The 26,950-nt window shown below is 43.6% G+C and overlaps 1 protein-coding gene across 16 annotated transcripts in view; it reads right to left on the bottom strand.

The window, feature by feature from the left end:
• Positions 1–26,950, bottom strand: part of tanc2a (tetratricopeptide repeat, ankyrin repeat and coiled-coil containing 2a) — a 1,142,739-nt gene that overhangs the window by 377,820 nt on the left and 737,969 nt on the right. For all 16 annotated transcript variants that reach the window (XR_010969054.1, XM_068013145.1, XM_068013151.1 and 13 more), the window contains one exon: positions 16,117–16,303. Coding sequence is in view for 15 of the 16 variants with exons in the window: in XM_068013145.1 (XP_067869246.1) it covers positions 16,117–16,303 (187 nt within the window). In the remaining variant the exon portion in view is untranslated. The remainder of the gene's footprint in view (positions 1–16,116; positions 16,304–26,950) is intronic.

The raw sequence follows: 26,950 nt of genomic DNA on the forward strand, positions 1-26,950 counted from the left end.
ACTTGCTGTAGCTGCCATCTGACTTCTTGTGATTCATGTACAAGGACACCCAGGTCCCTTTGTACCACAGCAGTCTCTCTCCATTTAAATAATATTCTGCTTATTTATTCTTCCTGCCAAAGTGGACAACCTCACATTTTTCCACATTATGCTCCTGTCAAATTTTTGCCCACTCACTTAACCTATCTATATCCCTCTGCAGACTTTTTGCATCCTCCTCATAATTTGCTTTCCTATCTTTCTTTGTATTGTCAGCAAATTTGGCTACAACACACTCGTTCCCTTCATCCAAGTCATTAATGTAGATCATAAATAGTTGAGACCCCAGCACGGATCTCTGTGGCACTCCCCTAGTTACAGTTTGCCATCCTGAAAATTACCCATTTATCCCGACTCTCTGTTTCCTGTTAGTTAGCGAGCCCTCTATCCATGCTAATATATCACCCCCAACACCATGAGCTCTTATATAATAAAAGCAAAACACTGCAGATGTTGGAAATCTGAAATTAAAACAAGAAATGCTGGAAATACTCAGCAGGTCTGGCAGCATCTGTGCAGAGAGTAGAGTTAACGTTTCAGGTCAATGACCCTTCATCAGAACTGAGCTCTTATCTTGCGTAGTAACCTTTTATGCGTCACCTTATCGAATGCCAAATACGCCACACCTACTGGTACTCCTTTATCCACCCTGCTTGTTACATCCTCATAGAGCTCTACTAATTTTGTCAAACACAATTTCCCTTTCATAAAACCATGCTGACTCTGCCCGATTGTATTGTGATTTTCTAGATGTCCTGCTACTATCTCTCTAATAATGGATTCGAGCATTTTCCCAATGACAGCCGTTAGGCTAACTGGCCTATAGTTTCCTGCTTTCTATCTCCCTCCTTTCTTGACTAGAGATGTTACATTTGTGGTTTTCCAATCCGCTGGGACCTTTCCAGAATCCAGGGAATTTTGGAAGATTCCATTGTGGCTGGAATAAAAAAGCATATTATCTAAATGGTGATCGACTGCAGAGCTCTGAGTAGCAGAGGGATCTGGATGTCCTAGTGTATGAATAGCAAAAATTTAGTATGCAGGTACAGCTAGTAATTAGGAAAGCTAATAGGATGCATGTATCCGCTGGACTTTAGAAGAGTAAGAGGCAAATTGATTGAAACATATAAGAGCCTGAGAGGTCTTGACAGGGAGGAGGTGGAAAGGATGTTTCCTCATGTGGGAGAATCTAGAACTAGGGGTCACTGTTTAAAAATAAGGGGTCGCCCATTTAAGACTGAGATGAGGACAAATGCTTTCTCTCAGAGGGTCGTGAGTCTTTGGAACTCTCTTCCTCAAAAAGCAGAGGAAGCAGAGTCTTTGAATATTTTTAAGGCAGAGATAGATAGATTCTTGATCAGCAAGGGGTGAAAGGTTATCAGGGGTAGGCGGGAATATGGAGTTGAGGTTACAATCAAATCAGCCATGATCTTATTGAATGGCGGAGCAGGCTCGAGTGGCTGACTCCTGCTCCTAGTTCGTATGTAAAGCAAAATCATGTTCCTATCTCAAGCTGGATTTCCCCCCCCCCCCCCGCCGCCACCCCCAAAGGACTAATGCTGGCTGGCCCTTCCCCATCCAAATGCTGGAAGGGTGGCAGGGGCAAAGTTCCCAGCAGCTTTGCTTGCCATTCCTCTCCCCCAGCCCTTACGGATCGAAGGATTACCTGGATAAACCTGGCAATAGGTCTAGGGTTCAAAACTTTGCCTCTCCCTGACTTGAGGGCACTGAGGCCAAATAGAGTCCATGGCTGTGGTCAGCACAGCCCAGGAATTGCCACTGTCGCTCGCAAGCCCAGTCACCTCACCGGGAAGCCGACTGCGGCCCCGTCGCCTCACCACAACGGGGCATTATATTCTCAATAATCACAAGTCGTGGGAGTCAGTTGCCAGTGATCGCCAGAGCTGGCGGGCAGCCATAAAGGCGGGGCTAAAGTGTGGTGAGTCGAAGAGACTTAGGAGTTGGCAGGAAAAAAGACAGAAGCGCAAGGGGAGAGCCAACTGCTTAACAGCCCTGACAACCAATTTTATCTGCAGCACCTGTGGAAGAGACTGCCGCTCTAGAATTGGCCTTTATATCCACTTCAGGCGCTGATTCACAAACCACTGACCACCTCTAGGCGCTTACCCATTGTCTCTCGAGACAAGGAGGCCAAAGAAGAAGAAGAGGAGGTCTAGGGTAGTCGCAGAAAAGCCACAATTCTTGAGATAGAGACTGAGGAGCTAGTCGAGGCCACCTCTCCCTCTAATTTGGCCACCAGCACTAACCTCTGCATGCCTCTTGTCAGCGACAGCTTCCACTTAACAACAGGGACCCCACCGGGAACTCTCCCTGCATGTTAAGCAACTGCAAACCAGGGTCGGAAAGGCTGTTTGGAAGTTTGTTGTGCCACTACTCAAAGAGGAAAAGGCTGCCCCTGATGTTAGGGCAAGGAATGTAGCTTCCAAGGTGAGAGATTTGCTTTCTCAAGGACAACGTAAATGCAAACAGAATCTCCAGGAAGGTGGTGTTGGATTGGATTAGAATTAGAATTAGAACATTACAGCGCAGTACAGGCCCTTCGGCCCTCGATGTTGCGCCGACCTGTGAAACCATCTGACCTACACTATTCCATTTTCATCCATATGTCTATCCAATGACCACTTAAATGCCCTTAAAGTTGCCGAATCTACTACTGGATGTAAATGAGAGTTGAAAGAGAGCTTGTTTAAACTTGTTTGAATTTGTTTGAACTACCTGATCATCCAGATTATTATGCACTGAAAATTCTTTCCTTTCCCAATTTGTTTGTCTCCCCTGGTTAAGTCCTTCCAATTCAAGAGGATAAAGGGCAAGTGTCTCAGATGCATTAAGTCCAGGCCTGCTTAAGCTGGTTGTTGGAAGTCAATCCGATTTTGCCACAAAAGATTTGCAGTTGCTTATAATATGCTTTCCAGCATAGCTACAAACTGTTCTCAACAACTTATAGGTTGGGATGAAAAGCTCCTTCAACTCTCATTGTAGATTTCTGAGTTATCAAGCAAATAAAAGAGTATGTACCAGTCTTATTATGTATCTGAAGGATGTGCTGGTGAGTGGTTAAACAAGGCCCTGGTGGTAGGATTCGGTATAGTTGATCTTTTCGAGGAGAGACCAAGGTAGCTTACTGTGCAGTTTCTCTCAGATTTGGGCTGCTGACTACATAGTAGGCAACATGGCAAAGGTCTGTTTGCAGGATCAATCTAATTTTGTCCACAAATTGGCAAAGGCTTTGTATATTTTACTTAAATGATAATTTTCAGAAGGATGTATTTATACAAGTAGTGCTTTAAGAAAAAGCAAGCTCCAGACATACCAGGCACAGGAAAGGATAAATTAAAGTTAGGTTTAAAATTAGGGCCCTTTAAGTAGCATCATTAAAATCAAAATGCCCTTGCATCTTTTTTGAAACTGATGGATGATGCTAATGCTGAAATATCTATTTTGCTTAGCCTACATTCTAGCAGGATCTATTACCAGGTACTAATTTTGTATGTAGGATATATTTTCAAGGGTAGTAATTTGATACAAATGAAGGCGACAGAAGCAATTTAGTTATAAAAGTGAGTATATGAGGTGGCTCCCTTGTGATTTTATAGCAATTCTCAAAAGGATTTGATTTCTAAGTGGCTTAAACTGTGCTTTTGGGACTTTAAAAAAAAAATTTATATCACAACTTGTTTTCAATCTAAATACTCAGATGTCTAGAAATATAAAGGCTTCCACAAATTTTAATTTTCAAATAAATCCTGTCATGACAGCAACAGCAGATTCAATTATACAGGATAATGCACTGTTTAATTTTGCGATGAAAAGGAGAGCCAATATAGTCATTCGAAAACACTGAAATATTGATTGAATATTTTGAAGTGTGTGGAATGGCTTCAGCTGCTTTACATGCGGCCATGGCTAGCTTAAGGTTGTAGAAGGAGACTGGAAACAGTTAATAATTCTGCAGAGCCAGAGTGTGGTTTGAGGTGAAGCAATCATGCATATTGTCCTGTTAATTAATCTAGTAGGTATCCGGAACAGCTCAGTTAGTTGAAGGCTAAATTGCAGCCAAAAGTAAAGGTCTGTTACCCGACCCGAACCCAACAGGACCCGCTGACATGTATCGGGTTCGGGTTCGGTTGCACTTCCGGGTCCAGTATTTGGGCTCAGGTCGGACACGCTCTATCACAGGTAGGTGGCTCCACTGTTGATTTAATCTTTGGACTAGAAAGGTAGTTTTGTTACAGTTACTTTAAGCTTGTGCAGATCAGCAAGAAAGTGAAAAATGGAAGGTAAGTTAACTGATGGTCAGGTTAGGCACGGAAAAAAAATGGAAGGACTTGGGCTGGGTCGGGCTCAGGTCAGATTTTTTTTGCAGACCCAATCAAGCCTTTAGCCAAAAGGTCTTTCATTTGAATCCCAGCAGGAATTATTCAATATTTTTTTATCCCAAGGTGGACAGAATGACTCCCATATCTTAGGTTATGAGGAGAACGCAGAAGATTGTAAAATGCTTACCACATTATCACAATACCTGTCTTTACACACTCTCCTGACAGGACGACACTGAACAGAGATATGTGATTTTATAGGATAATAGGATACCACAGCAAAACTTTTTTTTAAACGTTATGTTTTATTCCTAGTTGTGGATGTCCTACTTGAAGTGACCAAGTTGGACATCAGCAAAGGTGGGAGACCTTGGGCTGGATTTTGTTTGGAAGGCGCAAGTCCCAAAGTTGGGACCTGAAGTGGGCATGGCTTCTATTTGGGCCATGAGCAGGCTACCTTCTGCAATCATGCGGCGGCTGGACAATTAAGACTAACAAGGCATAGGGCCATCCAATGACGAGGATTGTGGCGGACATGGAGGTAGCAACGGCAGCATCAGCTGATGCTGCGGCACGCACTGGGGCCATATTTAAAGGGCTGCCAGTCCTGCATTTAATATATGATTTTCCACTACAAGGATTTCTTCAAAACAGGCAACAGAACCTTGGCAGAGGAAGGCCCCAGGTGGTCCCAAGGTTGAGCGATACCTCCCTCCAGATTCTCCTCCAGGCTGCAAGGGAAAGGTGAGAGGTGCTCTTCCCCAGGAATGGGAGGAGGAGACCTGCCCGCCTGACCAATCAAGCCTGACTGCAGATAGTGGAGGAAGTCAGCAACTGTGGAGTCACCTCAAAGACCTGGATCCAGTGCCACAAGCGGCTCAATGACCTCATTCAGGCTGCTAAAGTGAGTACTTCATAAACCCTTGAACGTTTGGGCCTTGCATGTGTCAGAGGGGGAGGCTGCATTGGGTGGAGGGGGAGTGCCCACCCAGTCGTGAGCAAAGGGTCAGGGCATCAAGAAACGCTGCCTGAGGTACGGTTAAATAGAACTGAAAGGGTCCTTGCTGTCATTTGAAGACCCCACAAAGTCCCTTGAAAGGGGCTGCATGCAAGAGGCTTCTGTGTGCCCTCATTATTGACTACTGGACTGCCACAGCACAGATTTTGGGCTTTTCGCTGCTGGGATACCAACAACATTCATCTTTGTGTCTGCAGGAGAAGACAGCACACAATAGCAGAAAGTGGGCCAAACCCGGTGGTGGACTGCCACATCTCCATGTACTGAGCCCGATGGAGGAGATGGTCGTCATGGAGCTGGCATGGCTGCAAGGCAGATGCTCTGTAGCTGACGGAGAGACAAGGGCACCTTCCCAAGATAGTGAATAAGGATGTCATCGGCCACAAGGGTGCATCTACAGCAAAGGAGCTATGCTGCTCATGCGACAACCATTGCATACAGGGAGCTCCAACGTAGGAGTGGTTAGAATGTCAGGTGGGGAGGCCCTTAACCCTCAATGACTCAGTCCTCTCATTCAGGTCACAGTGACCAAAAAAGAGCTGCAGAGACTGTAGCCTCTGAGTAGGAGGAAGGAGCCTCAGAGTCACTTCATACCACCTCATTGGTGGCTATGCACTCCCAGTTAGATTCGGGCACACAGCCTGATGAGCACAGACTCGACCGAGCAACGGAGGCTGTGACAGCATAGGCCACTGACAATCAGAGGCGTGTAGGAGGTCAGGCCCGTGCTGAGTCCCAGGCTCATGGCATGCCTCTGGTGTTACCAGAATCACAGGAAATGGTGCAGCTGCAGTGAGAGGTCAAGCAGCATCTCGCCAAGATGCTGGAGCCTATGCGTGCCCAAGCGCGAACTATGGAGGAGTCCATGCAGGCCTTGGGTGCTGCAATGCCTCTGACTGGTGCAGGAGTGGTGACCTCCATTGAAAGACTGGCGACTCTCATGGAGTACCATATCCAGCAAAACACTCAATGTCTGCAGGAGATTCATGCAGACCTGCATACCTCATCTTGACCGTGAGCTCAAGGCAGAAGTGGCAAGGTGAGAGGGGGCGAAGCACCTGGAGTCACCACCAGGTCCTCTACCCTCTGGGAAGCAGGGAGGCATAAGTGTGCATTACAAGGGAGGAGGAGTGGCTCCCTCCTGCAGCTGGGGCTTCCTCTCAGGGTGCTCCTGGTGCAAGCAGCAGTTTTCAGCTCCTCAGCCAGAAACGCCATATCCCCTTTCAGCCCTGACGGCAAAGGGTGGTACTGCTTCTGTGCAGGAGGCCCTCAGCATGCCAGGGCCCTCCAAGCCACAGGCATCCAGAGGACAACCACCAAGGTCATCACTAGCCAAGGGTAAGCAAAGTCAGCAGCCTGCCTGCACTTCAACTGACAGTGCAGGGGGAGCGCCATGCAGGAGCGCACACAAAAGAATAAAGAAGGAACACCATGAAGCACTTGGGATTCACAGATGAATGTTTAATGTAAATAGAAAGGGAAGCGTTTGTTGTCAGGGATAATAAAGAAAAGCGTCTATCGTACAAGATCTCCTTTCTCTTATTCATGGCTTTATTTTAACCCTGTGTCTATCAAGGGGGCTTGAGGTGAGGGATCATGCTGCGAGAGATCAAGTCTTGAGCCTTGCCAACTGTGCGGTAGGCAGCTGGGCGCTGAGCAATGGACTGCTAAAGGAAAGGTGAGAACAGGGCTGCATAAAGTGCCAGACTGTGCAGTGCACAGCAGACCACCCTGGCCGGGGTGTAGTGAAGGGCTCCAATGGGCAGATCTAGGCACCTGAATTTCACCTTGAGTAGACCAATGGCCTGTTGTATGGTCACTCACTTTGTCCCTTGGCAGGTATTGTACCTCTCCTCTTCAGATGCACGTGAGTTCCTCACTAGTGTCAGTAGCCATGTCGTCAGTGGGTAGCCCATGTCTCCAAGGATCCATATTGAAGGCGTGCGGGGATCTGGAAAAGATCTGGCACCTGGGACTGCCTTAAAATGTAGGCATCATAGCAACTTCCCAGGAAGTGTGCAGAGATCTGTAGGATCCGTTGGCGGTGGTCACAGGCCAGTTGTAGATTGAGCGAGTGGTAGTTCTTGACCTCTCTAATTTCCCTGCAAATTCTTCTACATCTTTCCCAGTCATTGGTTGCCAATAGAATACACCCAACAGTGTAATGGCACCTCCATTGTTTTTTAACTCTAACCAAATAGATTTTGTCCCTGATCGCTCCAGAACATCTTCACTCTCCAGTACTGTAATATTCTCTTTAATCAATACGATTACCCCTCCTCCTTCCTTTTCTTCCCTATCTTTCCTGAATATAGCAAAGGCTACGGGCCCTGGCAATATCCCAGCTGTAGTGCTGAACACTTGTGCTCCAGAACTAGCTGCTCTGCGAGCCAAGCTGTTCCATCTGACATGGAAAATTCTCCAAAAAGTAGGGTAAATCCAATCCAGCCATCAGTCTACTCTCAATTATCCGCAAAGTACTGGATGGTGTCATTGATAGTGCTATCAAACGGCAATTATTCACCAATAACCTGCACATTTCGGCTCAATTTGGGTTCTCCTAGGACCACTCGGCTCCAGATCTCATTACAGCATTGGTCCAAACGTGGGCAAAAGTGCTGAATTGCAGAAATGAGGTGAGAGTGACTGCCCTTGACATCAAAACAGCATTTGACCAAGTGTGATATCAAGGAGCCCTAGTAATATTGAATGCAATGGGAATCAGAGGGAAAACCCTCCAATGGGTGAAATCATACCTGGCGCAAAGGAAAATGGTTGGAGGCCAATCATCCTTACCCCAAGACATTGTTGCAGGACTTTCTCAGGGCAATGTCTTGGGTCTAACCATCTGCAGCTGCTTCATCAGTAACCCTTCTTCCATCATAAGGTCAGAAGTGGGGATATTCACTGATGATTGCACAGTGTTCAGTTCCATTCGCAACTCCTCAGATGATTAAGCAGTCCATGTCCGCATGAAGCAAGACTTGGACAACATTCAGGCTTGGGCTGATAAGTGGCAAGTAACATCCACACCAAACAAGTGCCAGGCAATGGCCATTTCCAAAAAGAGTGGCTAACCAGCTCCCATTGACATTCAATGGTATTACCATGGACAAGTCCCCCACCACCAACACCCTGGGGGTCACCATTGACCACAGACTTAACAGGACCAGCCACATAAATATTGTGGGTCCAACAGCAGGTGAGACTAAAGTGCGAGACTCAGTTCCTGACTCACCAAAGTCTCTCCATCTACAAAGCACAAGGCAGGAGTGTGTTTGAAAACTCTCCACTGGCATGTATGAGCACCGCTCCAAGAATTGGTCACACACGCACCACTTTAAATATGCACTCCTTCCATTACCGGTGCACCATGGCTGTAGTGTGTACCATTTTTTAGCTAATAATCTTTCAACAGCACCTTGCGATCTCTATTGCTTAGAAAGACAAGGGCAGCACATGCATGAGAGCACCACCATCTGCAATTTCTCTTCCAAGTCACACACCATCATGACTTGGAAATATATCGCTGTTCCTTCATCATTGCTGGGTCAAAATCCTGGAACACTACCGAACAGCACTGCAGAAATATCTACACCACACGGACTGCAGCGGTTCAAGAAGGAGGCTCACCACCACCGTCTCAAGAGCAATTAGAGATGTGTAATAAATGCTGTTATTGTTAGCGGCTCCCACTGCCAATGAACAATTAAAAAAAGGCGCTACATTCCTTCTGCCCTTATATTTGCACCTGGGATCAGGGAACTAAAAAAGAGAAAACGTACTTTTTTATCCGTGATAAATACAGACCATTTAAACTCAAGGCTGAACTGGCCTCCACCCTCAAAAACAGAGATATGGGAGGTGCTGGTTGTATGAGGTGAATTGGTCTACCCTCAGGTACTTAATTTAAAGATGATGTGCTACCCTGAGGATTAGGGTTGTGCAGTACCTGCATACCTTTTTTGGGAAAGACCAAAATCTGGAGTAGCAGACATCACTGCGGTTTAGGGTGATTGTACCTGAAGCTAGCAATTTGTTAATCTCAATTACTTAACTGATTTACCTGCAAAATCTCAGAGATTTGATCACAAAGTTATGAGGATAACCCTCTCCCAAAGGCTCAAAGACTGTATCTGTCATGACTCCTCCTCATTTCATGATGAATTTCTGCAGCCGGCCTCACAACTGGGTGAAGTCTGAGGCCTGGAACTCTGGGAGAAGTCGTGCAAGGGCACTCTTTTGCAGATCACACCCTAGAATGGCAGGTCATTCTAAGGTACAAAGCCTCAAAACAGTTATTGCTGGACCAAACTTTTTGGTGCTTCGTTGGCCGATTGATAAGTTCTCTGGGAAGATGTCCTGCTTTTCAATGCTACTGCCATTTTCTTCTTTCTTCCTGCCCTTTGATTATTTCTCAGTTCTTTCTTTTCCCTATCTATATTTCTGTTCATCTTGCATCCTTATTCACTCTCTTTTTTAGGCACTCTATCATTCTTCTCTCTCTCTTTTCTGCAAATCTTTCCTTCCCTTTGCCATCCCTTTTCTCAGTCTCTCAATTGATCTATATATCTCAGTTTCTCTTTTTATCCACATCCTTTTCCCCTTTTTTGCTTTATTTCCGTACGTTTCCAACTCTATCATGACACAAACTTTCTCTTCCTTTCTCTCTGTATGTCAGAGAGTAGGCCTTTAACTCTCCTTTTGCTGTTCATCTCAGAAAAGGACATGGAGGCACATGTGAGGCTCCATCCAGCTGATGGCTGCAAGAATAATCAATCCTTTCACTGAATACAAAGCCATCACTCTCCTCTAAAAAAACCCAGCACAATTGCAGAGGTCCAAAGCTTTTTAAGACAAGGGAGTAGAAACCACGTGCAACACAAAGTCATAAAACTCGGTTTCCCCACAAACAATCACTCTTGGCTATTCAGAAAATTCACAGAAAGCATGAACAAATGCTGCACTGTGAAATGCTACAGCATTGATGTCACCTCAAATACATCATACATGTTGCTTACTGTTGTGTCCCAGACCTCCCATGGGCTAATCTAAATATTAAACGGCAATAAATTTTACCCCTGTAAGTAAGAACTGTCATTGGAAACAACAAAGTGTTCTTATCTGCATTCATCTGGTTGCCTGTTATTCTATGTCACAGAGTAACTCAAACTGTTATGTCAGCCTTATTTGGCCTCAAGTTGGTGTGGCATCTCTGAAAAGCTCACACTTGCCAACTTTGAAAAGTTATTACAGGGGCACAGTAAACAATACTGGAGTCCCAATTACAAAAAACAAAAACAAGTAAAAACACTTTTTTTTAAAAAAAAGATATTTTGAGTGTTGCGTCATAATTTAACTGTGGAAATGACAAAGTCTTCTGATGGCCACTTGAACACATGGGCGACACTACAGACAGATACTTCAATTTACTTAGCAAAGCCTACATTCTACAGACCTAGATGCACTCAGTCTATGTTAAAACTAGGATGGCACTAACTTCATATTGAGAAAATAACAACAAATGCCATCCATCATGCTTCAGTTAAAATGTAAAGTTAAAGCAAAATTAGTGAGAGACCAATCAAGTCATATGATGACTTTACAATAAAGCAATACAATAATGATCGAGTTAACCATGACTACTCAATTTATCCACCATCATTTCAAATACAGCTCGCAGACAGCAGCAATATCACAGAATTGTTAGTGTAGAAGGTGGCCATTCTGCCTATCATGTCTGCACCAGCTCTCTGACAGAGCAATTCACTCAGTTCTATTCCCTCACCTTCTCGCCGTAACCCAGAACATTCTTCCTTTCCATATAACTGCCCAATTCCCTTTTGAATGCTTCAATTGAATCTGCCTCCACCACCCTCTCAGGCAGCGCATTCTAGACCTTAACCACTTGCTGCATGAAAAAGTTTTTCCTTATGTCGCTTTTGCTTCTCTTACCAAATACTTGAAATCTGTGCCCTCGTTCTCAATCCTTTCATGAGTGGGAACCGTTTTTCTCTATCTACACTGCCCTCATGATTTTGAATATCTCTATCAAATCTCCTCTCAGCCTTCTCTTCGCCAAGGAAAACAGTCCTAACTTCTCCAATCTATCCTCATAACTGAAGTTCCTCATCCCTGGAACCATTCTCGTGAATCTTTTCTGTACTTTGTCCAATGCCCTCACATCTTTCCTCAAGTGCAGCACCCAGAACTGGATGCAACACTCCAGCTGAGGCCAAACTAGTGTCTTATACAAGTTTAACATAACTTCCTTGCTCGCGTACTCTATGCCCCCATTACTAAAGCCCAGGATACTGTATGCTTTATTAACCGCTCTCTCAACCTATCCTGCCACCTTCAATAACTTATGCACATATACATCTAGGTCCCTTTGCTCCTGCATCCTCTTTAGAATTGTACCCTTTATTTTATATTGTCTTTCTACGTTCTTCCTACCAAAATGAATCACTTCACGTTTTTCTGCATTGAACTTCATCTGCCACCTGTCCGCCCATTTCACCAACTCGTCTATGTCCTGTTGGAGTTCTACACTATTCTCCTCACAGCTCACAATGCTTCCAGCTTCCAAGTTTCGTACCATCTGCAAACTTTAAAATTGTGCCCTGTACACCAAGGTCTAGGTCATTAATATATATCAGGAAAAGCAAGGGTCCCAACACTGACCCCTGGGGAACTCCACTACAAACCTTCCTCCAGCCTGAAAAACATCCATTAACCACTACTCTTTGTTTCCTGTCACTCAGCCAATTTTGTAACCATGTTGCTACCATCCCTTTTATTCCATGAGCTATAACCTTGCTCACAAGTCTGTTGTATGACACTGTATCAAATGCCTTTTGAAAGTCCATGTACACCACATCAACAGCATTGCCCTCATCAACCCTCTCTGCTACTTCCTCAAAAAACTCCAGCAAGTTAGTTAAATGTGATTTTCCCTTAAGAAATGCATGCTGGCTTTCCTTAATTAACTCACATTTGTCCATATGACTATTAATTTTGTCCCAAATTATTTTTTCCACAAGTTTCCCCACCACCGAAGTTAAACTGATTGGCCTGTAGTTGCTGGCCTTGACTTTACACCCTTTTTTGAACAAGGGTGTAATGTTTGCAATGCTCCAGTCGTCTGGCACCACCCCCGAGTCTAAGGAAGACTGAAAAATTATGGCCAGTGCCTGCGCAATTTCCACCCTCACTTCCCTCAGTATCATTGAATGCATCTCATCCGGTCCTGGTGCTTTGTCCACTTTAAGTACAGACAGCCTATCTAATATATCCTCTTTATCTATTTTAAACCCCTCTAGTGTCTGAATTACCTCTTCTTTCACTATTGCCTGGGTTGCATCTTCTTCCTTGGTAAAGACAGATGCAAAGTATTCTTTTAATACCTCAGCTATTCCCTCTGCCTCCATGTGTAAATCCATTTACTGTCCCTAATTGGCCCACTCCTCTTTTTACCACCCTTTTACTATTTATATGTCTATAGAAAACTTTGGGATTCCCTTTAATGGTAGCTGCCAGTCTCTTTTCATGCTCTCTCTTTGCTTCTGTTATTTGCTTTTTCACTTCCCCTCTGGACCTTCTATATTCAGCCTGGTTCTCAATAGTATTTTCTACCTGGCATCTGTCATAAGCACACTTTTTCTTCTTTATCTGAATTGCTACCTCTTTTGTCATCGAGGGAGCTCTAGATTTGTTTGCCCTATCTTTCCCCTTCGAGGGAATATACCTTGACTGTGCCTGAACAGTTATTCTTTGAAGGTAACCCATTGTTCAGCTACTGTTTTTCCTGCCAACCTTTGACTCCAATTTAATTATCCCAGCTTGATTCTTAGCCCATTGAAGTTGGCTTTCCCCCAGTTAAATATTCTTACTCTGGATCGTTCTTTGTCCTTTTCCACAGTCAGCCTAAGCCTTATGATACAATGATCATTGTCTCCTAAATGCTCTCCTACTGATACTTGATCCACTTGGCCCACCACATTCCCAAGAACCAGGTCTACCAGTGCCTCCTTTCTCGTTGGACTAGAAACATACTGCTGTTGAAAATTTTCCTGAACATACTCTAGGAATTCTTGCCCCTCACTACCCTTTACAATACTACTATCCCAGTCTATGTTTGGATAATTGAAGTGCCTCATTATAACTACCCTATAATTCTTGCATCTCTCTGTAATTTCCTTGCAAATGTGTTCACCCATGTCCTTCCCACTAGTTGGTAGGCTATAGACAACACCAAGCAAATTTAACTGCACCTTTTTTGTTCCTTAGCTCAAGCCGAATTGATCCTGCCCTCGACCCTCCTGGGACATCCTTTTTCTCCAGCACTGCAATGCTCTCCTTAATCAATACTGCCACCCCTCCCCCTTTTTTTCCCCTTTCCTAAACACCTTGTATCCAGGAACAGTTAACACCCAGTCCTGCCCTTCTTTCAGCCAGGTCTCTGTTACAGCCACATCATATCTCCATATGGCAATCTGTGCCTGTACCTCACCAACCCTAATAACCACATTCCGTACATTCACATAAAAGTGCATTAACCCTGATTTAGACTTTATTAATTTCTCCCTTACTCTGACCGCACCTGATAACTTACTAATCCCTACTCTAGTGCTATCTATCTCTCTCAGTATTCTGTGCACCTTGGTGTTCCTCTCTTGATATTTCCTCCTGGTTCCCACACCCCTAACAAGTTATGTATTTATAAAATGTCTGCAATGTAATAAAACGTCGCAAGGCATTTCAGAGGAACTTTATGGATCAAAATTTGATACTGAGCCACATAGGAGATATTAGGGCAGATGATCAAAAACTTGACCAAACAGGTAGATTCTAAGGAGTGTCTCAAAGAAGGAAAGAGAGGTAGTGAGGTGGAGAGATTTAAGGAAGGAATTCCAGAGTTTCGGGCCTTGATAGCTGAAGGCACAGCCACCAATGGTGCAGCAATTAAAACTAGGTTTTAAAATTGTAGGAATGCAAATATTAAGGAGGGTTGTGGGGGTGGAGGCTGTTAGAGATAGGAAGGGCTTAGGCCATGGAGGGATTTGAAAATAAAAATGAGAATTTTAAAATCAGGGCATTACTTAACCAGGAGCCAGTGTAGGTCAGCGAACACAGAGGAGGTGGGTGAAAGGGACTTGATGCGAGTTAGAACACGGGCAGTAGAGTTTTGGATGACCTCAAGTTTACAGAGGGTAGTACATAGGATTTCAATCAGGAGTGGATTGGAATAGTCAAGTCTAGAGGGAATAAAAGCAAGGATGAGGGTTTCAGCTTCAGCAGCAGATGAGCTGAGGCAGCAGAGATATCAGGCTATGTTATGGAGGTCAGAATTGGCGGTGTTAGTGATGGCGTGGATAATGTGGTCTGAAGCTCATCTTGGGGTTACATATGACACCAAGGTTGCATAAAGGCTGGGTCAGCCTCAGACAGTTCTAGGAACAGGGATGGAGTTGGCGGTTAGGGAATTGAGTTTGTGGTGGGGACTGAAGACAATGGTTCCACAATCATTTAGGATGTCATTTGTGACTTTGATAAGAGCTGTTTGGGCACTGTAGCAGGGGTGAAAACCTGCAGCTGCTGAGGCCATTTTTTAAAATTAAAAGTTAAAGTTGGCGAGAAGGCGCCTCCATCCTGAGGTGCCCTCTATCTCACTGACCTGAAAGGGCAGCCTGTTGCTTCTTCAGTGCTGGAGGGCCTCCTATTGGCCCTGCAGCTTTGAAAGCCCACCCACTGTCCTTAATTGCAATGGGAGTCCACCCTCGGGCCAATAATTGGCCAAACCAGGGAAAATCACAGCTGGGTTCACTGTTCCCCACACAATGCGGGCTTCTGACCCCCATTTGACCATGAAGGTAGGGTTCCGAAGCCCATCGGGAAAATCCTGCTCCTGGTTGGAAGGATTCAAACATGGAGTGCTGGAAAAGATGGGCATGGGCATGGGAGACAATACATTCAGGGACTTTGGAAAGGAAAGGGAGGTTGGAGGAGCAGGGTGATGATGGCAGATTTGAAGCAGAGGGGGACAGTACCTGAGGAAACAAAACCATTAACAATATTAGCTAACATGGGACCCAGGAAGGGAAGTCTGGTGTTCAGCAGTTTAGTGGGAATAGGGTCAAGGGAGCAGGATGTGAGTTTCATGGATAAGATGATCTTAGAGGAGGCATGAGGGGAGATAGGAGAGAAACTAGAGAAAGATGCGATGAAAGAGTTGGGACAGGGTGAAACCTTGGAGTAGATTAGATTAGATTAGAGATACAGCACTGAAACAGGCCCTTCGGCCCACCGAGTCTGTGCCGAACATCAACCACCCATTTATACTAATCCTACACTAATCCCATATTCCCACCAAACATCCCCACCTGTCCCTATATTTCCCTACCACCTACCTATACTAGTGACAATTTATAATGGCCAATTTACCTATCAACCTGCAAGTTTGGCTTGTGGGAGGAAACCGGAGCACCCGGAGAAAACCCACGCAGACAGAGTAGGTTTGGCCCAGTGGGGTTAGGGGAAAGGAGGAAAGTGGCAGAGGCAGCTGATGGATAGTCTCAATCTTAATGACAAAGAAGTCACTGTACAGTAGTGTAGTGTTCATAAACTTGCATACAAAGGCCACAAGGAAGTAAAACACACAGGACTTATAAACCTCCTGTATTGAGGGATAAATACAAAGAACATGTTGGAAGGACTCACCAATGATGCCACTGTCCCTGCTCTCCAGTGTGGAGGTTGGGCTGGTGACAGTTCCATAAGGGCAATCCTTAACAGCTGCAGACGTACTGACTGGTGGTAAGGTAGAACAGGGACTGTTAGCAGGTGGGGATGCAGTACTGCTAGTCAAAGTGGAGCAGGGGCTGATTCGCTGCGTCTCTGCAGATGTCTGGAAAAATAAGTCAGAAATCATCTAAGATACTAAACAATATAAAAACAAATTAATCAAAGGAAGGTAATTATTTTTTTCTTGACACTATAACATTACAATTCTTTAAAGAGATTGTATTGTTGCTAGAAACCATATTCACATTCTCTTAAGCATCACAATAGCAGCAAGCAGCCAATTTATACCATCAAGGTGCATGGAAAAATACTTAACACTTTCTAGAATTTGTTTAAAAAATAAGTTTCAGTTATAACTTGCCAAGTAGTTCAGCCTAGAAATATTGACATTGTGCCACTACTATGATAATAGCAGAGTATTTGAGGCTTTTACTATAACGTTGCCACTGTTCAACTTTCTATAGAAAAATATTCTGCTGTGTAATATGAACTGAACAGCTTTGAGATTCATATATGGATGTTAATCTGCTAACTGTTCTTCTAATTAAGTCAACTCAGCTGTTCATAATTCAGTGTCTAATACAGCTGTGACCCTCAAATGGCAACTCACAGGCTGCATCAGCCTTTGTGAATCCAGCAAGCTTACGCTGATTTTGCTGTTGGGTGTGTCAGATCCACTGGCAGAACTAGCAGGGCAAGCACCCAAAGAACAAAGAAAATTACAGCACAGGAACAGGCCCTTCGGCCCTCCAAGCCTGCGCCGATCCAGATCCTCTATCTAAACATGTCGCCTATTTTCTAAGGGTCTGTATCTCTTTTCTTCCTGCCCATTCATGTATCTGTCTAGATACATCTTAAAAGACGCCATCGTGCCCGCATCTACCACCTCCACTGGCAACGCGTTCCAGGCACCCACCACCCTCTGCGTAAAGAACTTTCCATGCATATCCCCCCTAAACCTTTCCCCTTTCACTTTGAACTCGTATCCTCTAGTAATTGAATCCCCCACTCTGGGAAAAAGCCTCTTGCTATCCACCCTGTCTATACCTCTCATGATTTTGTACACCTCAATCAGGTCCCCCCTCAACCTCCGTCTTTCTAATGAAAATAATCCTAATCTACTCAACCTCTCAACATCCTGGTGAACCTCCTCTGCACTCTCTCCAAAGCATCCACATCCTTTTGGTAATGTGGCGACCAGAACTGCACGCAGTATTCCAAATGTGGCCGAACCAAAGTCCTATACAACTGTAACATGACCTGCCAACTCTTGTACTCAATACCCCGTCCGATGAAGGAAAGCATGCCGTATGCCTTCTTGACCACTCTATTTACCTGCGTTGCCACCTTCAGGGAACAATGGACCTGAACACCCAAATCTCTCTGGACATCGATTTTCCCCAGGACTTTTCCATTTACTGTATAGTTCACTCTTGAATTGGATCTTCCAAAATGCATCACCTCGCATTTGCCCTGATTGAACTCCATCTGCCATTTCTCTGCCCAACTCTCCAATCTATCTATATTCTGCTGTATTCTCTGACAGTCCCCTTCACTATCTGCTACTCCACCAATCTTAGTGTCGTCTGCAAACTTGCTAATCAGTCCACCTATACTTTCCTCCAAATCATTAATGTATATCACAAACAACAGTGGTCCCAGCACGGATCCCTGTGGAACACCACTGGTCACACGTCTCCATTTTGAGAAACTCCCTTCTACTGCTACTCTCTGTCTCCTGTTGCCCAGCCAGTTCTTTATCCATCTAGCTAGTACACCTTGGACCCCATGCGCCTTCACTTTCTCCATCAGCCTGCGATGGGGAACCTTATCAAACGCCTTACTGAAGTCCATGTATCTGACATCGACAGCCCTTCCCTCATCAATCAACTTTGTCACTTCCTCAAAGAATTCTATTAAGTTGGTAAGACATGACCTTCCCTGCACAAAATCATGTTGCCTATCACTGATAAGCCCATTTTCTTCCAAATGGGAATAGATCCTATCCCTCAGTATCTTCTCCAGCAGCTTCCCTACCACTGACGTCAGGCTTACCGGTCTATAATTACCTGGATTATCCCTGCTACCCTTCTTAAACAAGGGGACAACATTAGCAATTCTCCAGTCCTCCGGGACCTCACCCGTGTTTAAGGCCCCAGCTATTTCCTCTCTCGCTTCCCTCAGTAACCTGGGATAGATCCCATCCGGACCTGGGGACCACCCCTTTATGAACAGATGAACAAGTCACAGTAACCAAGAAGTTATCTTGTCCTTAGGACTTTCCAAAACATTTTACACCCAGTTACAATAACCGCGTAATTAAACTTAAACACAGGAGCCAGTTAATGCCCAGCAAATTCCTATAACAGTAAATGAGCTGAATGCTCAGTTTGTTTCTGGTGCTGTCAGTTAAAGGAAGAATGTTAACTAGCGCAATGGCAAAAGTTCCTGCTCTTCTTGAAAGCACTATGGGATTGTTTAAGTTCACCTGAACAGGTAGACTCAGACTTAGTTTCAAATTTCAGCCAAAGAATGTGCACTTCTAAGAACTCAGCACTCCCTCAACATTACACAGAAGTGTCAGCCTAGGTTCTAAAGTGAACCTTGCAACCATAATCTACAGACTCTGAACTGACTGTGCGACCAACCAAGACAAACTGACACCTCTAATGCCAATACAAAGGAGTTAGAGTGAAATAAAAAATTTTATCAGCTGCATCTGAGCCATCAATGATGAACAAAACCCTTTGAAAATAACAATGGTATAATTCAGTAACTCCAGCAGGTTTATTAATGCTGACTACTTGCAACACATTAGCTAATAAAGCCTGCTGAATACATAACACTTAGCTATGAACCCCTTGTTTCCGTCAACAACACCGCTGCAAAGTTGCCAACGATGTACACTATTTTGTTACAAATTTACAAATACTATGTTTTATCATATTACATTTACAGTAGCTGGAATAAGTGAATCATTTGTCTGGCTAATAGCCTATTCATTTAAATAGGCTTCACTCTACTCAGCATTTAGAAGGAGCTGAAAGGTCTTTTGAGTGACCTAAAATATATTTTATTAAGGTTATAATTCAGAAATTTGAAATCTACACAATGCTCAGTGGAGACGGTCAACCATTACTATTTATGTATGCCATCAAAGGAATTCAGGTCAGCAGCCTTAAACACTCCAACTGCCTTGTATTCCCAATCCAAAAGACTGCAAATACAGCCAAGACCTTTGAGGTCATTTTTGCCTTCTCTTGGCTACATTCCATTCATGATAATTTCTGAATTTCAGCAACATATAGCACTGGAAATTTTTCAGGACCAACAGGATGGCTAGTGGTTGAAACACTGGGCTCAACACGGTCATGCTCGGAAGGAGCCATGATGAAATGAATAATAAACTGGAGGAATTATGGCAATAAAAAGCCAACAGTTAAACTGAAGAAGAACATGGACACTTGTACCATTAACCAAATGGAGTAGCAGTCAGGTGATCCTCCTGTACTAGAAATACACACCTCAGCTGAGGCTGAGACTCGTTAGCCTTGTCTGAAATAGCTCTGGGGAGAACCCACTGAAACTGAAAGGCGCACTATTGCATACTGATGACTCTCATGTAGATATGAACTAACAAAGGATTCTGGAGACGGACTGACTTTGAGCTCAAACCAGAACGAACAGGTGTACAGTAGGTCCCCATTCAGACACCAGTAGACAGCAATGGTTTCCATATCCCGGTCCATTATGTGGTCACACAAGGGGAGAGGACTATGTGTCACCTGACAGAAACTCAAATGTGATGGCTTTTTACCTTAAAAGATAACCCTCTTGGAGTGGGGGGGGGGGGGGGGGAGAGGTGGGAAGAGAGAGAGAGATATCAAGCCATGATGACAGAAAGCCAGTTTTCTAGCCAAGGCTGAGAGAGATATCGGCTAAGCAAGAAGAACCCTGCTGAACAACAACCTGAACAGCCACTACAGCAGACATTACAAGATGACTTTGAGACACTCCAGCTGTGAAGGTAACCAAATTCACATTACCAGTTTTATGCTGAGTTGTAACCACTAGAGCTTTACAACACGTCAGCAAGTTCAAGATTACAAACATCCAGGCCTGCACCTTTAAAAAAACTTTCCTCCCAAGAAGATTCAACAGGTTTTTTGTAAGCTGTGAATACTTACCTCGCTTTGGATTTTAATTGCACCCTACCCTTTTCTCTCTATTCTTACATATGTGTCTGTGTGTGAATATGTGCATGGGTGAGGTTGCGACCATTTCAGGAATTGTTTAAAAAAGTTTTTTTTTGTGCTTGTCATTTGTGTGCTTATTTGATCCTAAAAACACTCAGGAACTAACGTGGCATTTAAACAACACACTATTGCGGTCAGTTGGGAGGTGAAAAGCGGAACTCCACACCACTTACCACCTGTCCGTAATAAATTGGGGGCTCGAAGCCGGGATTCTGAACAATCAGATTAAATGAGAGATTTGGAAACGGGAGGAAAATTGACCTCTAAAACTGAAATATTGTACAAATAGGTTTTCTTGTATCAGTCTCTTTTCTACAGCGCTAGCAACAAAATACATGGCCACATTTAATGCTAAGGAGTTTGTAGAGCGGGGAGACATATCCCATGATACGTTAAATCAATTAGTTATTGAAGAATTAAAAACCTTAGCTGCCCAGGTGGGAGTTATTTTCAAACAAAAAACAAAGAAACCTGAAATAGTGAAGAATCTATCTGGCCATCTTGATCTTACCCCAGAACCAGAGGAAACAGGCGTGAAAGCAGAGTCTGAAAAAATAACCTTGGCCAAAATCCAAGCTAACAAGGAACTTGCCCTATGAAAATTGGAAAAACAGAAAAGGGATGCAAATAATAAAAGAGGAAATTGAGATACAGATGAAAAAAAGGAAAGAGATGCAGTTTCGAAAGGAAAAAGAAGAGAAAGTTGCAGGGAGGGAGCAGTGAGACAGTTTGTGCTAGACAAGCTACAAGTACAAAATGGGACTGCCCCCAGCAATTCAAATATTATCCCCAATCCAGAGCAAAGCTTTGATGTTTTGAGACACTCACAATTAGGGCTAAAATTCAACGAGGAGGAGGTCGAGTCCCATTTTATCTCCTTTGAGAAAATAGCTATCAGGCTAAAATAGCCAAAAGAATATTAGACTCTTCTCTTACAAGGCGAATTGGTGGGTAGAGCTTGTGAAGCTCATTCCACGTCATCAGAGGAAAGCTCTTCTGATTACCAACAAACTAAAACTGCTATCTTAAATGCATACAAGTTAGTCCTTGAAGCCTATCGGCAAGTTTCAAAATGATAGGAAAAGACCTGAATAGGTGAATGATATGAATTACGTGATTAATGCCCCAGACCAGAGGAAAAAGCAAAGACTGTGCCACATAAATACGCTAACACAATACCACAGCCGAGAACCAGATAGACCATTAAGTGTACATCAAGCAGTAAGAGAAGAGGAAGACAGCCTTAGTGAAGACAAACTAGGTGAGGAAGAGAACCCAGAAAATTCTCAAATTGACCCCCACCATAAAATTGGAAAATACAGAAATATTAAGGAGACTAGACATCATCTTCGACTACCTCTCTGACCAGCATAGACAAGACCTAGCAACACTTCTGAGTGAGTTCGATGAAATTTGTAAGGACAAACTGGGTCGCACATCCTTAACAAAACACGATGGAGATCAGGGGTGAGAGTGGCCAAAGACCAAAAGGTCTGAACATTAGTGGCCAAAGACAAAAAAGTCAGATTTTTTTTTTGACAAGGAATCATGTAATTATAGTATTGTTAATGAACTGTAATGAATGCAAATGCTTCCAGGCCACTGCAAATGTGTAGAAATATTAAGTTTTCCCTTTGTTTACCTTCAATTACCATCAAGATGGTGGACCAATGCATTTGTATAAAATCACCAAAGTCACAGCAGCATCCCAACGTTTAATGTAGTTAGTACATCATGTAATTATGAAGGATGAAGTAAATTTTAACACCAGAACATGACCTTGAAACTTATTTGTACACAAATCTGTGCTAAAGTTTTCAAACATTGCTAACTAACTGGTTAGGTTTTCCCTTTAGCTGATGAATGCAGAGCTGTACCATGGGCCTTTCTAGTTTTCTAAGCAACAACCATCACAACTGCTTTGGCAGAGCGATTTGTGGCCAGTTTCTGTTGTGTCATTTCTAGCCTTCTCCTCTGTTCCTCTTTTTCGTTTCTCCCTGATGTTTCTCCTCAGCAGACATCTTGTGGGCCTCTTGCACACACCTCACCAGCTTGCCACTGACGGGTTCACTAGTCTTGTGTCTGCTTGTGAAATACTCCGAACTTGATTTATCCTCTGCTCTGTGCATATTTCACAGTTTGGATGGCGCTGTATGTGCCAACATTCATCTGGGTAGACCCTGAATCAATGATATTAGCCATGGTGCTGAAAGAACCAATCAATCATAGGTCCATGGAAGCAGCTCATTAATACAAATACAAGTCTGCGGACATTATTGTACTTGCACCCCTTGTGTACTTCATTGCACCATAAGCCTAATCTTCCTTCCTTTTTGTATGGGGACAACTGTGTGTGTATGGAATTGTCTGACCTCCAGATTTAAGTTCTGACATTCTCCCTCAGTGAGCACATTAGTGACAAGTGTTGGCAAGGAGTTCACGTACCTCATACCAATACTGTGCTCAACAGCGAGAGGGTCCAATATGGACATGTGCCTCAGTAATTTGTAGTCAATGGGAAGCTTCTGCAGAATGTATGCAGCAGTGTCTGTGAATGCTCGTTTCACCTCTTTCTGAAATTTTTTGATGACTGGATTAGATCTTGATTTTACAACAATATTCTTTTCAGCCTGACCAACAAACATGTCCTGCAGGGCAAGGATATTTTTGCCTTCCTTTACATCCAGTTCTGTGAGCTGCTTGCTGGTTTTGCCTCCATTAACTACCTCTGGCTTCAGAAAACATGCCAAGAACCTCCTGACTAGGTTGACCTGCTCATCATTCAGCTCATGAATAATTGAAACTTTACGCTGAAAGAGAAGTACATACGCCTTTAGCATAAAAATGTAGGATTAGTAGCGTGAACTTTCTTCTATAAAAGAGCTTCTGTGTGATCCTTGCTTTGCGCTGTTTTCCTTCTGAAGTCATATTCTTTTTGCGTAATTCACGTGCAAGATCTCGGCTTTGGATTTCTGACTAACATGACATTTATGGTAGATTCCTTTACACAGATCAATGTACAGAATTCTATCCGTTTCATCCAGAACTGCATGGTAGAAAATGGTGTAAGTATCCAGTAGGCGCAGTGTATCCATAGTGACATCAAGCACTGTCAACCAATATGTGCTTACAACGTATTCTGGCATAACACAAGAAATAGGAGAAGTAGACCATATGGCCCATCAAGCCTGCTCCGCCATTCAATACAATCATGGCTGATCTCGGGCTTCAATTCCACTCTCCTGCTCACTCCCCATATCCCTTGATTCCCTGCGAGACCAAAAATCTATCTATCCCAGCCTTAAATGTATTCAGTGATGGAGCATCCACAACCCTCTGGGTAGAGAATTCCAAAGGCTCACGACGCTTTGAGTGATGTAATTTCTCCTCATCTCAGTCCTGAATGATTGACCCCTTATCCTGAGTGCATCCCCGTATTCTAGATTCCCTGACCAGTGGGAACAATCTCTCAGCTTCTACCCTATCAAGCCCTTTCAGAATCAATTAGATCGCCTCTCATTCTTCTAAACTCCAGTGAATATAGGCCCAGTTTACTCAGCCTTTCATCATAGGACAACCCCCTCATCCTAGGGACCAATTTAGTAAATCTTCACAGCACTGCCTCCAGTGCAAGTATATCCTTTCTTAAATGTGGAGACCAAAACTGCACACAGTATTCCAGGTGTGGTTGACAAAAGCCCTGTACAATTTTAGTAAGACTTCTTTATTCCTGTACCCCTTGCAATAAAGGCCAACATGCTATTTGCCTTCCGAATAGCCTGCTGCACCTGCATGTTAACTTTGTGTTCCTTGTATGACTACCCCCAAGTGTCTCTGAACATCAACACTTACCAGTTTCACACCTTTTAAAAAATATTCTGCTTTTCTATTTTTATGATCAGTGAACAACTTCACACTTCCCTACATTATACTCCATTTGCCATCTTGTTGCCCACTCACTTAACCTGTCTATATCGTTTTGCAGCCTCTCTACATCCTCCCCGCAGCTTACCTTTCCACCGAACTTTGTATCATCAGCAAACTTAGATACATTACTGTCTCTTCATCCAAGTCATTAATATAGAGTTTACAGTTATAGAGGCCCCAGAACTGATCCTTGCGGCACCCCATTCACTGCCTGCCAACTTGAAAATGCCCCATTTATGCCCACTCTCTGCTTCATGTCTGTTAACCAATCCTCTATCCACACTAATATATTAACCCCAACATGAGCCCTTATCTTGCCTATTAATCTTTTATGTGGTACCTTATCAAATGCCTTCTGAAAATCCAGGCATACTACATCTACTGGTCCCCCTTTATCTACCCTACTAGTTACATCCTCAAAAAACTCTCAAATTTGTCAAACAGGATTTCCCTTTAGTAAAACCATGCTGAATTATCATCATACTCTGCTTTTCCAAGTGCAGTGTTAAGGCTTCCTCAATAATAGTTTCCAGCATCTTCCCAAGGACTGATGTTAGGCTAACTGGCCTGTAGTTCCCGGTTTTCTCTCTACCTCCTTTCTTGAAAAGCAGCATAACATTTGTCAACTTCCCATCTGATAGGACCATTCCTGAATCTAAGGAATTCTGGAAAATCAACCAACGCATCCACTATCTCTGCAGCTATCTCTTTTAGAACCCTAGGATGTAGGCAATCTGGTCCCAGGCATTGTCAGATTTTAGTCCCTCAAGTTTCTCCAATAATTTTTCTCAACTGATATCAATATCCTTAATTTCCTCACTCTTTAGCCCCAGGTTACTGCCTTTTTCTGGTGTGGAACTTGTGTCTTCTACAGTGTATACTTGACAGCTAGATACATGCAAATTTGGCTGAAGAACTCACACAAGTCTGGTGACCGCTTGAAGTCACTAAAGAGATCATGTAGAAGACATTCAAAGAGGAAATCAAAGGGTTTGCAGAGTTTCTTAAATGCATTGTTAATGTGGTGACATGAATCCCCATCTACATTCAACAAATGTGGTGCTTTTTCTCTGAGAAGGCGCACTTCCAAACCATTTTCCGAGCCCTTCATTACAATACAGGAGTCCATCAAGATAGACATCAAATTATTTCATGGTAGTTTAGCTAGTTTTTCAAACAAGGATTCAATGTTGATGCAAATAACTGTTACAGAATCCAGATGGTGAACGACAACCTTTCCTAGTTCTGATGAAAAGTAGCTATCTAGAATTCCAAAAACTCTGTGATGACTTTCAGATTTTGCTTCATCAATGTTCAGAGAGAGGAAACTTGTCTTCAAGTCTTCATCCAACTTTTCTTGGAAGAATCTCCCAATGCCAAACCTCATTTTATATGAAGCTGATGTGTGATTTACTGAAAGTTCACTGGATGCCTTCTGATCTTTGGAAGACTCTTTTGCAAGAGTGCTATGGTAAAAGGCAGGTTGTTCTCAGCAAGAAAACAAAGAAGCATGGCTTCAAAATTTGTCCTCCAATCTTTGATCAGTACAGATGGCTTTGGTGGAGATGAGGAAACTGATGGCAATGCATAGGTACTTGTAGCAGCAACAGCAGCAGCCTTGAAGAGTGGATGCAGGCAATATAGCTGATCCCTCAGTGTTGTTTGGCTGGGACCTTTCAGCGTGCCAGCTGTAAAACGATAGTAGTACCATCTTAGTTTCAAATGCAATATTGTGCACTTTTGAAGCAAACTGGTTGAGCAATGGCAATTTCGTACAATTTTGCATATGTAATAAATAAAATTGCACTGTATTCAGAATATTTCATGAGACTTACCCGACAGCTGATAATTGGTCTTGTCCTCATGTTCTCCGCACTTTCAGCGTGCTTCGTTCCTCGTGCACTGTAGTGTACTTCCAATAGTATCACTGGCACAATGCTTTGCCACTTTCGAAAGAAGTCGGCAAGTAACACACCACCAACTTTTGCTTCCAGCCAGTCCCAGAGCCACATTTTCTTTAATCCCTTGTAGACCTCCTCCCTAAGTTTCTCATCTCTGCCTTCACAATCAACAATATCTTTCCTGTGGCTTGCCAAGGTGCATGTTTTCTATCACGAATGCAGAGAGTAGCTGAAGTAAATTGAGAGCCATTGGTTGAATACCGTACAAGATTCCAGTCCAATGCATATCAAACTAATCACCAAAATGCTTGATCCTCACATTCCTTGATGCTCCTTGCCCTCCTCGATGCTCCTCCTGATCTCCACCTCCTACTTGCTGCTCCTCGAGGACCTCCTTGCTGCTCCTCAAGGAGCTCACTGATCCAAGGCTCTTGCTGCTCAACTAGGTCCTGCCCTCCCACCCTGCTACTCCTGAGTTTGTTATGACCAAGACGGGAGAAATGCCTTGTTAATTCAGTCCCACTTCACCACAGGTCACAGCATATCAATAAATTTTCCCACCTACCAAAGAATAGTCAATTAGATACTCTATTTGTCCCCCCAGAATAAAGCACACCAACCAGGTTTCTTTAAACAATACCAACATTAACTATTAGAAAAAAAAGT

Source organism: Heterodontus francisci, chromosome 33 (assembly GCF_036365525.1).
Source record: "Heterodontus francisci isolate sHetFra1 chromosome 33, sHetFra1.hap1, whole genome shotgun sequence".
NCBI classification, from domain to species: domain Eukaryota; kingdom Metazoa; phylum Chordata; class Chondrichthyes; order Heterodontiformes; family Heterodontidae; genus Heterodontus; species Heterodontus francisci.